Here is a 15,369-nt window from a genome sequence, read left to right on the forward strand (position 1 = left end):
AAATACATGTAAAATGATCTTCTTATAAAAGCAAATACTTCTGTTTTGAAATTATTCAAGAGTGAACTTACCCCAGTTTTGTGTACCACATTTTTGTATATGTTAACCAAACGGTCAATTGCACCTTCCCTGCCACCAGGAGACAAACATTACGCATTAGGACCAGTATGCACTGTAAAGGCAAGAAGGCTAAAACACAGGTCTGAAAACCCATACAAACACACATACCTAATTTCTAATGATGGCAGGTGAGGAAGGAAGTCATTTCCCACAAAGAAGCACATGAAGACCCAGTCATCAATACTCCTCTCAACATCGAACGTGAACGGTAGACTGGCCATAGTGAGCTCTCTTTCCAAATACTATAAACCAAAAAGGAATGCTTCCATTAGAGCTATCAAAACCCACCTTGCTTTAGAGCACTGATTCCGATGTTTATTGCTACATACCTCCCGAAGAACATTAAGACGAAGGAAGATAAATTCTCCTTCTGCACAGGGAAGACTATCTGCAAGTTCATCATGCTGCAGGAAAGGGCAGTCAAGATTAAACAAGTCTACTCTAAATCCTGTAACTTTTTCCAACTAAATAAATATCATGGCTTCATCTAAAGCAAGATCCATTTTAATATTACAAGTATTAAAAAAAAAGAACTCATCAAACCATTTTAAAAATAAAAAATTATCCATAATCTCAATCACACCTAGACCAGGTTTCAGCAAATGTTTTTGCAAAAGGCCAGAGAATAAACATTTTAGCCTGTTGGAGACACATACGGTATCTACTGCATATTCTTTCATGTCTCACTTTGTTTTTACAATTCTTTAAAAATATAAATACCATTCTTAGTCATTGGCCAAATCTGGAGGGCTGTAGTTTGCCAACCCCTGACCTACATCCAGTCAATATTAAATTTCATGATACAGACTTCTAGACTCTTCCAACAGTATATTTTTTTTACCTTTTTTTTCCCCCACTCAGCATGTTTTTTAAAGAGGCACCATATTCTTATATCAGATGAAAACCTGTTCAGAGGGGGCTGGATATAATCAAGTGAACCCCAAATACGTAGGAACTAGGAGTAACTTAAAAATATCAAGCAGATTAATATATTTGATTTACAGTTAAGAAAAATAACCATTTGAAAAAAAATACTTCTACAAACAAAGCATGTGCAAGAGGTATTATTAACTAGGAGACCTAATCCTCATGTAGACATAAGCTATTAGAAAAAGTGGAGAGTAGAACGACTGAGTGCATGCATGTTTCTGAGTATGTGTTCACTTTAAAGAGCTTTGAATGATACATTCCTATGAGGGGTAACAAAGTAGGTTCTTAAGAATCTAATAAAATACAGTCTTCTCTTTATCCATTCTAAAAATGAAGTAACCTGAATATACTTAATGTCACTGAACTATAACTTAAAAATGATTAAAACAGTATACTGTGTGGTATATATATTTGATTATAACAAGAAATAAAATTTTAAATTTTTATTTTATTTTTTTAAGATTTTATTTATTAGAGAAAGAGAGAGAGAGAGAGAGAGAGAGAGAGAGGCAGAGACATAGGCAGAGAGAGAAGCAGGCTCCATGCAGGGAGCCTGACATGGGATTTGATCCTGGGTCTCCAGGATCACACCCTAGGCTGAAGGCGGCTCTAAACCACTAAGCCACTGGGGCTGCTCAAAATAGAAAAACTTTAAATGAGGGAACTACCATTTCAAAGTTCTTACCTTTCCCTTCTTTTCTCTTGGCAAACCTTCACAGTCCTTGACCTCATGTCCAAATTGATTACAAAGACCACATGGTTTGGGTTTGTTTGGTTTGAATTCTTCTCTAATGATGGTAAAGTTGGGTTCATGTGTAGCAAGGCCGAGCATAATGAGATCAGCTATCAACCAACAACAATAAAACGATGAACAGTGAGTACTTAGAGAAGACCCTACCACAACCAACAATAAAGTTGGTGTCCACTGTAACACAAGACACCAAAACAAAACAAAACAAAACAAAACAAAAGCCCAAACAAGCACAAAACAGAGGGGGTAAAACCAAAAAGCCTAAACTTCTTAGTTCTTAGGCAACAAGTTGTCCTCCAGACACATAGGCACAAATTATAGACTACCATTCAAGAGTCAACACCCTGGGGAAATCGTCCATTTTAAAGGTATGTGCAGCAATATCAAAAGGTGGAAAAGTATTTTAAAAATGTAAGATAAATGAATATTAATTACAGATTAAACTTAATATCACTTCCTCCTCAAATATAAAATGAGCAAGGCATATTAGAATTTCCAGGCAACCAGGGATAATCCATTACAACACACCAACCCATCTACTTGCTATGGTTTAACCCAAGAGAATCAAATCCCAAAAAAGAAACTTACCATCTGCTCCACATAAGCAATGATGAGTGTTTGGGTCATGGTTAGGCTGGGCTAAAGAGGGGGAAAAGATACATCATATGTATATAAATGTATTTTATACCACAGGAGTATCACATTTTACCAAATATTTTCTATACAATAGCTTATCTTTTTTAATAGAACATATAATAAAATATTTATAAGGAAGTTTTACCTCTTTGCCTTCTAATATAATCCATGATTTTATGTTCTCCTTCACCAGGAGCACTAGCATCAGATAAAATAACCTAGAAAAGAGTTTTTAATACTTTCAACTTATCCCCAATTTTCTAGCACAAAAACCAAAACTGAATAGCTTAAAATAAGTTGGGATAATTCAATTAAGACAGTGCTATTAATTGGAAATCTTTCATAATGTATATATGTGTTAAACACCAAAATTATTTCCCTTGTTAGCTTACTACAGGAATAGAAAAAATGTTTCAGTCAAATTTAGCCAACATAAGAACTAATCAGTTCACAAGTTTCTATAATCTCATTGTTACCCAAGGATACAGCCCCAAACCACACTAAGTCCTGGGAGTAATCAATAAAAGATACCCATTAAATATAATTTATATTTATATTGTAAATACAGTATAACATAGTATTATAAATATAGTATAAATATAATATCTAGTTTGTAACAAAATAAGCTTCGAATTTAAAATTAGATAAAGGTTCCCTTAAATTTTACTTGAATACTTAGAACACAGCTATTCTTTAAAGGCAGCCCCAGGACTTTAATCTTGGTCTATTTTGATTTCTTTTTTTTTTTTTTTAAAGGTTTTTTTTTTTTTTTTTTAATTTATTTATTTATGATAGTCACAGAGAGAGAGAGAGGCAGAGACACAGGCAGAGGGAGAAGCAGGCTCCATGCACTGGGAGCCTGATGTGGGATTCGATCCCGGGTCTCCAGGATCGCGCCCTGGGCCAAAGGCAGGTGCCAAACCGCTGCGCCACCCAGGGATCCCTATTTTGATTTCTAACAACAAAAATTTTTATTTAAAAACTGCTTTCCTCTACACACATTATTACATATATATAAGTATATTTTAAAAATAATATATATATATATATTTTTTTAAATCATGGGTCCCATTTTATAGCTTCATTGTGATGATAAGAGGACAAAATTGGCCTTGAAAGAAAACTCAGCAGTCTAGGGACCGTGCAGGGCATCCCATCTCTAATAACCCTGGAAGCTTCCCTTTCCTCTGACAGTCAACTAGCATTTTATGGGGGGGAATAAAAGGACAAAGAATATCAGTCATATCAAAGTACAGCCTAAAATGATCACCCTTATCTCTGAAGTACCAAAATGTGAAACTTACTGTCAAGTTTTTCCACCCAGGGTCATTATTTAAACGATCAGCTATGTAATAGCGAAGGCATTTAGCAAGATTGTCCATGAACTCAGTTCCCTAAAATGATACGAAGAAATAAATTAACCTACCATTTAAGAGTTAGCAATAGCTGGCAAAGTATGAGACTACTTACTGGTGTAATACAGTTGCTATCAAATCTTTCTTTTATTTCTTCTGGAGGAAGAAAGCCACCTAGAGGAAAGAGAGTCAATGTTTTGTTCTTCCCATAAAAAATTACCTAGTATTAAGCCAGAATAATAAAAAAAAAGTTCAAATACAAAAGAAAGGGAAACACTGTCACCTGAGGAACAAATGTTCCCTCTTTGGGGAAGAAAATAAGATTTGTTCTTTCCAATTTAATATAAGCTTTAGCATGACCATCAAATAATACATGGTATATTAAAAATTTTATAGTTTTTATATATTTCATAGAAATATGAAAATTATGACATTCTTTATAATGCCCTCAGAACACACACACACACACACACACACACACACACACACACACACACACACCTTAGGAGTTCTCATCTTGTAATTCCTGAGATAAAGGTACCTTAGAAAAACAAAACTAAAGTGCAGACTTGTTTTTTTAAAGATTTTTATTTGAGAGAGTGTGCACATGTGCATACTGGAGAATGAGTAGGGGGAGGGGAAAGGGAGGAGCAGAGGGAGAAGGAGAAGCAGCCTCCCCACCAAGCAGGGAGCCTGATGCAGAGCTCGATCCCTGGACCCTGAGATCATGACCTGAGCCAAAGGCAGACACTTAACTGATTGAGCCTCCCAGGTGTCCCTAAACTGTTGAGTTTATTACAGTTTTATATGATAAGAAAATTATCAGCTGGTATATAAAAGTCCTATTTGTCTTCTACTTCACTGAGTAGTTTTTTTTTTTTTTATTATTCATGACAGACACCCACACACACACACACAGAGAGAGAGAGAGAGAGAGGCAGAGAGACAGGAAGAGGGAGAAGCAGGCTCCACGCAGGGAGCCCGACACAGGACTCGATCCCGGGTCTCCAGGATCACACCCCGGGCTGAAGGCGGCACTAAACCGCTGTGCCACCGGGGCTGCCCTGATTAGCTTTTTAAAAGACAAATATATCTCAAACATCTTTAAGAAAGAAGACATCTTTAAAATCAAAGACAATCTTTTATAAGTACAAATAGGATTAAGCATTTTAATTATAAGCTACAGCTAAAGTAACTATATAGTTGCACACTTCTGGCAAATTAAAACAACAGAAAATGTATTGTAATTGCAGGGCTGAGCTATCCTCTTTTACATGCAAAGTACAGCATCTTGAGCCCATAAATTACTGCTTTCCTGGTCTATCATGCTGACTTATATAACAAAACACCAAACACATTACCCTGCTACAACTACACTCTATCTCACAGACAGGTGTCTTGGGAGAAAACCAGTCCCACTAAGTATCTGGACTCCCTGACCTTCCTCCCTTTTGAGACTTCATCAACTTCCACCTAAGTGACCATCAGGAATTTTAACCTCTAAGGAACTGCAAAGATGATCAGACCCCACCTCTCCCCCACATCAAGGGTACCCTGAGTACTTCACTGCCTCAGTGCCTGTTGCATCCACCTCTACTGTAGTGTGTCTGACTTGGTGATAGCCTATAAACATGGATCACATCATCCTGTGTCTCCTCTTACAGATCTCTGAATTCTAAGGGGAAGCAATAAACATGCTAAGCTAAACAAGCTACCAAGACTGATGTAAGGAAAATGTTTACAGAACTGTAGCATTCTAATAGCCCTCATCTCATAGAAAAGAACACTAAGAGCCCCACAGAAAAGAGAAACAATGTTATTTCTCCTTTACAGATACATCGAAGTTAGCTTAAGAGCTGTGCTTCCCTTGAAAGGGGAAAGAAGGAAGGAAGGAAGGAAGGAAGGAAGGAAGGAAGGAGAAAGAAAAGAAAAGAAAAGAAAAGAAAAGAAAAGAAAAGAAAAGAAAAGAAAAGAAAAAAGAAAAGAGGTTGAGAATCTGCTCTCCCTATCAGAATTCCTCCTTTTATTCCCATTTCCCTTTTCCTATAGAGTTGGGAAAAGAAACAAGCTTGTTAGTGGGAATGAAGGATACCACTTTCTGACAGTGAACATAAATTTTCCTTGGATATTCTGGATCCTAATTAAATTAAAACCACACCTACTGCAAAAGATAGTTGACACCTCTCCCCGCCATTCTGTTTACATCTCATAAGAAGTCCAACCTCAAGATGCACATTCTTTACCTTTTGCCAGTATTTCTTCCCTGACTCGCTGCTTCTCCACTGCTGCTTCCATTCCTTCTTTTGATGCTCTGAACCTCCTGGAACGCTGCTGGTTCATTTTGGCACGCGGTGCCTGAAAACATTTCATAGTCACATAATACTATTCAAAATATGTGTAACAAAATCTGTACATTATTTTCAATCAGTTGTTCTTATAAAAACAGTACACTAAAATGGAAAAGCAATATACCTAAATAATCCTTTCATGACAGACAGTAAATCCTGAGAACTTAAATTTGGATCAAGAACTTAAAGCTGAGGGATCCCTGGGTGGCGCAGCGGTTTGGCGCCTGCCTTTGGCCCAGGGCGCGATCCTGGAGACCCGGGATCGAATCCCACATCGGGCTCCCGGTGCTTGGAGCCTGCTTCTCCCTCTGCCTGTGTCTCTGCCTCTCTCTCTCTCTCCGTGTGACTATCATGAATAAATAAAAAAAAAAAAAAAAAAAAAAAAAAAAAGAACTTAAAGCTGACCTCAAGCAAGTAATGAGTGACATGTCAAATCGACAAAGATCCTAAAAAGCCATTTAATACTGCAGTGCCCACAACCCAATGTCATTTCTACTGGGCTACGGTGCCAGCACGCAATGAATAGTTACTACTACAGAACTAGGATCAGGAAGACCTGATGTCCATGCCTAAAAGTAAGGATGGTCTCCAAATGGGATCTACCAGGCCCCATAAAACTAAGCAAAAGAAAATGACTTCTTAATCTGTAGGACTTCAAGGCACTTCTATTTTGTACTTTCCACAATAACCACTCTGTCTCTACAATAAGGCAAAGCAGGTAGAAAGGGAACAAGGTTTTAAATGAAAATACTTTTGAATCACTTTGACCAAATAGAACTTAAAATCACTGGATAAGCATGAATGAAGTAAACTGGATTCTAAGGTTTTGAAATTCCTCAACTGAGTTTTGGGGCTGAAAGGGACTCTTAAGTATCCTGTCTACATAAAACAATCTGTTTTAAATTATCTTTAAATAATTCCCTTTCCTATAAAATGAGGCCACCAAACCTAACTCTTTCAAATACCAAGTTCTCTGATCTACATTTATATTTCAACAAAAAAATGTTACAGACCTGAGCATACAAAAATACACTCTTACAGGTATGCTTACAGTTTATATACTTGATTTAGGAGTAAGGGCACACCGGACAAAAAGTGACAGATTTTCTTCAAGAACCTTCACTAATGTGAATTGGAATATGCCCCAAGTAAGATATTTCTGTTCCCTCTATTCTTCACTGCACTTTACCAAGCTATCAAGTAGCTAAGTAATTTTTCTTTTTTTTTTTAAAGGGTATGAATTTTATTTTATTTTTTAAAGATTTTACTTATTCATGAGAGACAGAGAATGAGGCAGAGACACAGGCAGAGGGAGAAGCAGGCTCCTCACAGGGAGCCCGTTGTGGGACTCGATCCCGGGACTCCAAGATCACGCCCTGGGTGGAAGGCATGCGCTCAACCGCTGAGCCACCCGGGCATCCCCTAAGTAATTTTTCATTGCATAAAGAGAACCTCAGAAAAAAGTAATCTTCTTGGACCCAAAATTTCTAGATTTTCAAATCATTTCATTAGCCACTAGGAATGACTTAATCTAAAAAGAAAGTAAATCTATTTGTACATAGCTAAATAAATTTTACGGTTATGATTTACCTTAATTTTCCTTGAATACTAATATATAGTTTGCTGGTCATTTATAAGCTAAGCTCATCGATAGCTAACATACCATCCTATCCTAGGTCAGTAAGCTATTGCCCTCTTAAAGCATTCTGAGGACTACTTACTGCCTACAGGAGAAAATCCAAACTCCTGAAGATGGTAATAAAGCCTTCTCAAGCCATTGCTCTACCTTCCCTTTCCAATCTAAAACACCTGTAATTGCCCAAATGTGTCAGTATGGTCAAAGGCATGGGCCCATTTGAGAAACCTGGAACATCTTTCCTATTCCTAACTATTCCATCATCCCCCTCCACTGCTCACCAATCTCCTGTTGTTCTTTATAGCACTTTATAGCACTTTGTAGTGCGGATTCTCTTCCCTCAGCACCCTGCATGTGTTATCTAGTACCTATAAAGCCCACAAATAACTAACCTTGCTCATTTATCTCTGTCCCATTAGTGGTAAGCCTTCAAAAGAAAGGGCCGTCACCATTATCCTCAGTAGCTCACAGTATCCGGCACAAAAAAGGTACAAGAAATGAATGAATGAATGATCAGTCTGCCTCTCTCAAGGTCACCAAAGTCAACATTTTTTGTTATTTAGCTGACTTGCACTCAAGACACTCAGAACACAGCAAAAGCAAAAACAGAGGATTCTAAGTTAACTTTTTTAGCACTTACCACTCCATCAATTGCCATGTAGAGAAGTCGTCTTGGTCTTACAATATTGAAAAGTCTGTCAATGTACTCAAAAATTGCAACCATCATTTCATCCTCATTTTTTGGTGCTGGTCTACAAGGACAAACAAACAACATAACAGGATACAGTACTCCTCTGTAACTTCTGCTATCAGTAACAAAAATGGGTTACGTACTTGTCTTCAGGATGAGTACAGGGATGGATGATTCCATTCATATCCAAATATAGATTATCAAACTCCACATCATTTGGATTTGGTTTACTGGCATCAACAGGAATCTTTACACCATTGCATTCTTTTGGCTATGAGGAAGTAGATGATAATAGTTTGTTCAAGTCTAAAATTAACATCTTCTAGGCTCAGTATGAACCTGTTTCACTACTGAATTGGAAATGAAACACTTTAAGTCATCTTTAAATGACAGGAAGCTACTTTACTCCTTAAAGCAAACTGACACAGATATTTTACCTGTGGAAAGTGGAGAGCTTCTGACACAAGTTAATCTCAACTATGTGAGAGTTATTTATCAAATTCTCAAAGCATTCAGCTGTCCAAGTGAGAAACCCTGGGAGTCATCTTAGAATTCTTCCCTGTGCCCCCACCCATTATCGGTTAAGTCAGCTAATCTGAAAAAGGTCTCTCCATTTCCTCTCAGCCCATTGCCATGACCATCACTGTATCACCACTCACCTCAAGGATGGGGACAGCCCTCATGTGGACTGCCCCACCCCTAGACTCTCCTGTCTCCAGCCAACCCCACATGCGGTCAAGAGTTTTCTTTCTAAAATACAAATGTGGGGGCACCTGAGTGGCTCAGTGGCTGAGCATCTGTCTTTGGCTCAAGTCGTGATTTCAGGGTTCTGGAATCGAGTCCTACATCAGGGATGGGGAGCCTCCTTCTCCCTCCGCCTATGTTTCTGCCTCTCTGTCTCTCTCATGAATAAAATATTTAAAAAAATAAAATACAAACGTGGCTACATCTTAATCTTTCTAATTTTTTCAATGCTTCCCAGGTACAGACCAATCAGCCCGAACCCTTATTAGCCTTCTGTCCTGCCACCATACATCATCCCATCTCTTCCAAGTTCCTGGAAAACTCTCTTCTGCCTCCCAATGCCCCTACAGACTGTTTCTCCTTCTGCTTTCCTGCCAACACCCACTTCCTGAAACCTTATGAATTTTCTATAGTCTAGAGACTGAGATCAAATGTCATTCATTTTATAACTCTTTGTACACATCTCTCAGAAAACTGCTCCTTTTCCTGCATTTCTTCAGAATTGTGCTTATTCACTTGTAGCACTTCCATGACTTTATAATTTGTCGTTTTAGCCCAACTACATTTCAAGTTCTTAAAAAGATAAGGACTATGCCTTACTCAATACTGGAGGCACTCAACTGTATTTTCGGTTGCATTTTTAAACAATGATTTTATTTATCTACTGGGGGGGGGGGTAGACTGCAGAGGTGCATGCATAAGCCAGGAGGAGAGGCAGAGGGAGAAGGAGAGGCAGGCTCCCTGCTAAGCAGGAAGCTGGATGTGGGTCTTGATCCTAGGACCCTCAGATCATGACCTGAATGGAAGGCAGACACAACTGACTGAGCCACCCAGGTATCCCTAGGTTGTTTTTCCTTTTTTTTAAGATTTTATTTCTTTAAGAGAGAGAGAAAGAGCATATATGTGCTTGTGCACACACACAAAGTTGATATAGGGGCAGAGGGAGAGGCAGAAATGGACTGCACGATGAACAGGGTGCTGGACATGGGGCTCCATCCCAGGACCCTGGGATCATGACCCCAGCCAAAGGTACAAACATTAATGGACTGAGCCATCCAGGTGCCCCTCGATTTTATTTTTGTAATGAATATTACCTTGCAGAACTTCAGTGAATGGTTAGAAGATCAAATTTTTACTGTTTGTAAGTCATAAAAAAAAAGTTCCCTAACACACATAAAGCATATAAAGCATCATTTGTAACAGCAAAAAATTGTGAACCCAAAAGCTATCATATACACCATGGATGAGCCTCAAAAACATTCTAAATGAAAGCCAGTCACAAAAAACCCACAGAAGAGCCCATTTATATGAAAAATCCAGAATAGATAAATCCATACAGATAAATAGAGGAGTTTCAATCTGGGGGCAGGAGTAAGGGAGATAGGATATGAATACAAATAGGTACAACATTTCTTTTGGGAGTGATAAAAATGTTCTAAAATTAGGTAATGGTGACTACTGTACAACTGTATACAAGCCACTGAATTGTACACTTTAAACAGGTGAACTTTTTTTTTTAGATTTTATTTATTCATTCATGAGAGACACAGAGCAAGAGAGGCAGACACACAGGCAGAGAGAGAAGTAGGCTCCATGCAGGGAGCCCAAGGTGGGACTCGATCCTGGGACTCCAGGATCATGCCCTGGGCTGAAGGCAGACACTCAACCACTGACTGGGTGACTACCCAGGCGTCGCAACAGGTGAACTTTATGGCATATCAATTACATCTCAGTAAGACTATTAAAATAAATAAAAATGAAAGGTCAATTTAATTAGGGGGAAAAAAGGAGCCCACAGAATGGATTAATAAACTGTGCATGTCCATATACCAGAATGCCAGACACAAGTGAGTCAAAGAACTAGAGTAGGACGGTCACAAATATATTGCTGAGCCAAAACCAGACAAACAACAAACAAAACCAAACAACACCAGCTTCAGAAGAACACATACCACTTACAGTAAGTTATAAAACAGACAAAATAATAACAGTATCATTCAGGGCTGAGAATATACACAGTGAAAGCACAGAGAAAAAGCTAAGGAATGATTTCATGACCATGGTTATCATCTCTGAGAGAGGGAAAGAAATGAGACAGCATTTCAATGTACATTTATGATTGGGAGAAAAGAGGTATTTAAGGTATTTAAAGGCAGAACAGGGAAGCAGCTTTCAGAGAATGCTCTGTACAAATATGCTTGTGTTACCAGGGAAAGGGGGCTTGATCAGAAGCAGTGAATAGGATAAAAAGCATATGGAAAGCAAGAGGTCAATTTTGGTGGTATCTACTGAAAAAGAAGACAACCTGAAAAGCTCTCCCCCCAAGAATCAAAAACAAATTCTAAGAAGGCAAGAGGCTCTCTGCCTCTCCATCTAACCTCTATACTCCAAAGTCCACACTTTCCTTTCTCTGTACCAAGCAAGACACCACACTCAGAAGAATCAAGACTCATGTCTTTATGCTGCCCAGGAAGTAGGGTAAAAAATATTTTAATTTGTTGCCTGCCATATGATATCAGTTCCAACAACTCATACCTGCTTTTATAGCAGCCATAAACAATATGGCTATGAATGGGTATGACTGTGTTCTGATATAACTTATGGACAAAAACAGGAGGTCATTAGCTTGCTAACCTCTGCCCTTAGTCCGTTGTACACCACTAGGCATACTGCAGCTCCTCAATGAATGCTGAGTGTACCTGCATGAGAATTTCTATTTACACTACCTAGAAAGTGTAGCATGGAGCAGGGAGGCATGAGGGGTCAGGATGCGTGTGGGGGGGGGGGGGGAGTGCTAGTTTTTTTTTTGGGGGGGGGAGCATTCCAGGCATTTCCAAACCGATTGTGAATATATTTTCCTCTCAGAATTACTGTAGATATATTCAACATACAAATTATATAAATTCAGAGTTTCTTTCTTCAAGAGTAGATTTTGATGTTCAATAAAGAGTAGATTTTGATACTCAGTCCCTTCAAGAGCCTTGCCAAAGAGAATGCCCAGATGTCTCTCACTGGCTTAAAGAGAGTTCTTTATCAATCAAAGGGAAGATAAAAGGAGAGCTATTCTGAACCCCAAAACCAATTCATTTCAAATATCTTTGGATTATCTTCTGAATTTTCCAAATGATAGACTGAGCATACAATGCAGCTGTTTCTTTCTAACCCAAACCACAATAACAAACAAATATCCACAACTGTGAATATGTGATAGAAAACCAGAATCCGCTGTGGTTGAGAAATCATAAGGGGTACCTGGAAATGTGGAAAACTAGTACATCTGTCAGCCTAAAACACGCAGAGGAGCTCTCCTGCCAAGAAGTGGGAAAACACAAGAGGGCTCCAGGCCCAGAAAGGGACTCAGGGACAGCCTCTGGATGATCCAGCAGCACCAGCAGCACTAACCCAGGAGGGTCAGCCCTCTGCATCCTCCCTCCCTTACCACTCAGGCCCCCCAGGGATGAAGCAAGACAGGAGGCTTGAGGAGGAAAGGTAGCATAGTACCCCAGCTGCTTGGCAGTTTCCCAGAGGAACAAGGAGCACACCTACCCAGAAGGCTGGCAGTAAAGGTAGCTCTGCCCAGCAGGAAGCCCACTCCTCCTCTACTTCATGGAAAAGCAGGCATATATATCCCAAATAGGCAGTCTGAGAAATTATCCTATTTGTGATAAAAGTGCCAAGGAATCAAGTAAGATAAAGAAGATATTTTAAAAAGCAAAGACAGCACAAACAGATAGTGAGCCTGTATAAAAATATACTCCACGGGTTTTAACGTAAACTCCCTCAAAATGAATTTCACAACAACCTACTGTTCTAGTCAATGTTAGAAGGCTCTCTGTCTCCTCAAACATGAGGCAGAAACCACTACTGTTAGTAATGGCCAAGTAGACACATTTCCGTTTAAGCCTGCCTAGTATTTAACAGCAGCACTAGAAAAATCGTGAATCCTACCTGAGGTTCCTCTACAAACAAAGTTCCCACTGTTGAAGTCAAATAGCAAACTCAGAACTCAGTTTTGGATTCCCCTAGTTAGATTTCCTTGAGCCAACTAGTTTGTAGGAGAGAATCAGGGAGGTTAGACAGCTTGGAGGAACCCCCCCTTTAAAAGTTGGAACAAATACCCAATATTAATCTCAGAAACTAATCCCTGGAAGGAACCAGTTTGACTGGATTAGCCTGTAGAGAAATTTATACCCCAGGGCACTGTTAAAAACAACAGAGCAATGGGCCATAATTAGTGGAGTTTAACTGCTAGGTGTGATCAAAGAAAGTGGGAAAGAGCCCTACCTGTACCATAGTCATCTCAGGGTGGCTATAGGCATACCCCAAACTGTACCTCCCTAAAGACAAGATCAAGGCTTAACACAGTGGTAAAGAAACACAGTTCACTATAATAATCTAGCCAGTAACTAAACTAGGAACATATAACAAGCCCTGGAATGAGGAGAGAGAGAGTCGCACACCAGTACTGGGAAGTGCTACAGTGTATTACCTAAAATGCTCTGTTTGCAGCAAAAAAAAAAAAAAAAAAAAAAAAAAACCTACTAGGTATACAGAAAAGCAGAAAAGGATAAGCCATACAACAGGAAAAAAACAGGCAACAAAGACTGCCTGTGACCAAATGTCATATTGAACAGACTTTAAAGTAGCTATTACATGTTCATAGAACTAAAAAGAAGTATGTCTAAGGAAATAAAGGAAAGTAAGAGGACAATCTGTTTCAAATAGAGAATGTCAACAAAGATGAAAAGAAAAAATTAGAAAACTCAGATAGATGAATAGACATTACAAAAGCCCCAAAGGGGGGAAAAATAAGAAAACCCGAGAGGAATATGGGACACAATGAAATGCATGCACACACACATAAATGGAATATCTACTGGAAGGAGAGGGAAGAAAGAAAACAAACAAAAAATTCAAGGAAAGAATAGCCAAAAGGCTTCCCAAATGTATTGAAAAACAATAGCCTAAACATGCAGGAAGCTCCAAGAACTCCATGTAAGATAAACATAAAGAGAACCACAGGTGGACACATCAGAGTAAAACTGATGAATGTAAAAGACAATGAGAAACCTTTAAAAGAATCAAGAGGAACGAGTCACTTACAAGGGGATCTCCATGAGATTAGTAGCTGGCTCCTAGCAGAAATAATAGAAGCAAGAGGGTAGCGGGATAACACATATAAAGTGCTGAATGAAAAAATGGTTAGCCAAAAATCTTATACTGAGGAAAGTTACTGATCAAAAATGAAGGTGAAGGGGCACTGGCTGTCTCAGTTGGTAGAGCATGACTCTTGATCTCAGCGTTATGAATTCAAGCCCCATGTTCGATGCAGAGCCTACTTAAAATTTAAAAAAAAAAAAAAAAAAAAAGGAAGGTGAAAAAAGACTGCCAGATAACCAAAAATTGAGAGATTTTGTTGACAGCAAACCCAACTTAAAAAAATACTAACAAAAGTTCTTTAGGCTGAAAGTAAATAAACACAATAAAGGTAAATATGCATTTTTTAATTCTTTATTTTCTTAATTGATTTTAAAAACAATTGGATCAAATGATGCTATATAATGTATTACAGTTTATGACACAATGTAATATAAGTGCAATATGTTTCTCAGTAATGGCACAGAGACAGTGGGAGCAAAGTTGTCATGGGCTAAGAAAATTACTATGGATGCTAAAGTAGTAATTATAACACACAGTTGGGTTTGTAATATTAATAAATCCAATATGCATAACAGCAATACCACTGAAAGGTGAAAATGGGAATCAAGTTATATGGCAGCGTAGATTCTATATTTTATTGGAACTAAGCAGGTATGAATCTAAAGGTGGTAAGATGTAGAGCTGATTCTTGAACAACATGGGTTTGAACTACCCAAGTCCACTTATACGTGGATCTTTAAGAGCTGACAGCAAAAGCCTTAAGATATTTATTTACAACTGCCCACCCCAGTCTTCATGGGACCAAACTGAAGGTGTCTGAAGCAAAGGTCCCACCTGCTGCCCTCTGAGTAGCAGAAGAGGCCAGCTAAGGCTGTCAGCAGCCCTCAGGGAGCCCCAGGACTACTTAGGGCTGCAGGTCATCACATGAGCTTATGATTATGAGGTGGCTGGACTGAGTGTCCAGGGCTGGCAGGCGAGAGGCCAGGCCCAAGCCAAGA

General features: G+C 38.8%; 1 protein-coding gene across 3 annotated transcripts in view; it reads right to left on the reverse strand.

Moving 5' to 3' along the window:
* Positions 1 to 15,369, reverse strand: part of XRN2 (5'-3' exoribonuclease 2) — an 86,593-nt gene that overhangs the window by 55,223 nt on the left and 16,001 nt on the right. For 2 of the 3 annotated variants that reach the window (XM_049100658.1, XM_025469108.3), the window contains exons 2-12: positions 8,611 to 8,738; positions 8,417 to 8,528; positions 6,036 to 6,147; positions 3,908 to 3,966; positions 3,742 to 3,831; positions 2,583 to 2,655; positions 2,390 to 2,440; positions 1,736 to 1,893; positions 450 to 524; positions 229 to 362; positions 72 to 129 (exon numbers count right to left, since the gene is read on the reverse strand). In XM_049100658.1, the coding sequence (XP_048956615.1) occupies positions 72 to 129; positions 229 to 362; positions 450 to 524; positions 1,736 to 1,893; positions 2,390 to 2,440; positions 2,583 to 2,655; positions 3,742 to 3,831; positions 3,908 to 3,966; positions 6,036 to 6,147; positions 8,417 to 8,528; positions 8,611 to 8,738 (1,050 nt within the window). The remainder of the gene's footprint in view (positions 1 to 71; positions 130 to 228; positions 363 to 449; positions 525 to 1,735; positions 1,894 to 2,389; positions 2,441 to 2,582; positions 2,656 to 3,741; positions 3,832 to 3,907; positions 3,967 to 6,035; positions 6,148 to 8,416; positions 8,529 to 8,610; positions 8,739 to 15,369) is intronic. The other variant, XM_049100659.1, reaches the window with a different exon arrangement.

This window comes from Canis lupus, chromosome 24 (assembly GCF_003254725.2).
Source record: "Canis lupus dingo isolate Sandy chromosome 24, ASM325472v2, whole genome shotgun sequence".
Lineage (NCBI taxonomy): Eukaryota > Metazoa > Chordata > Mammalia > Carnivora > Canidae > Canis > Canis lupus.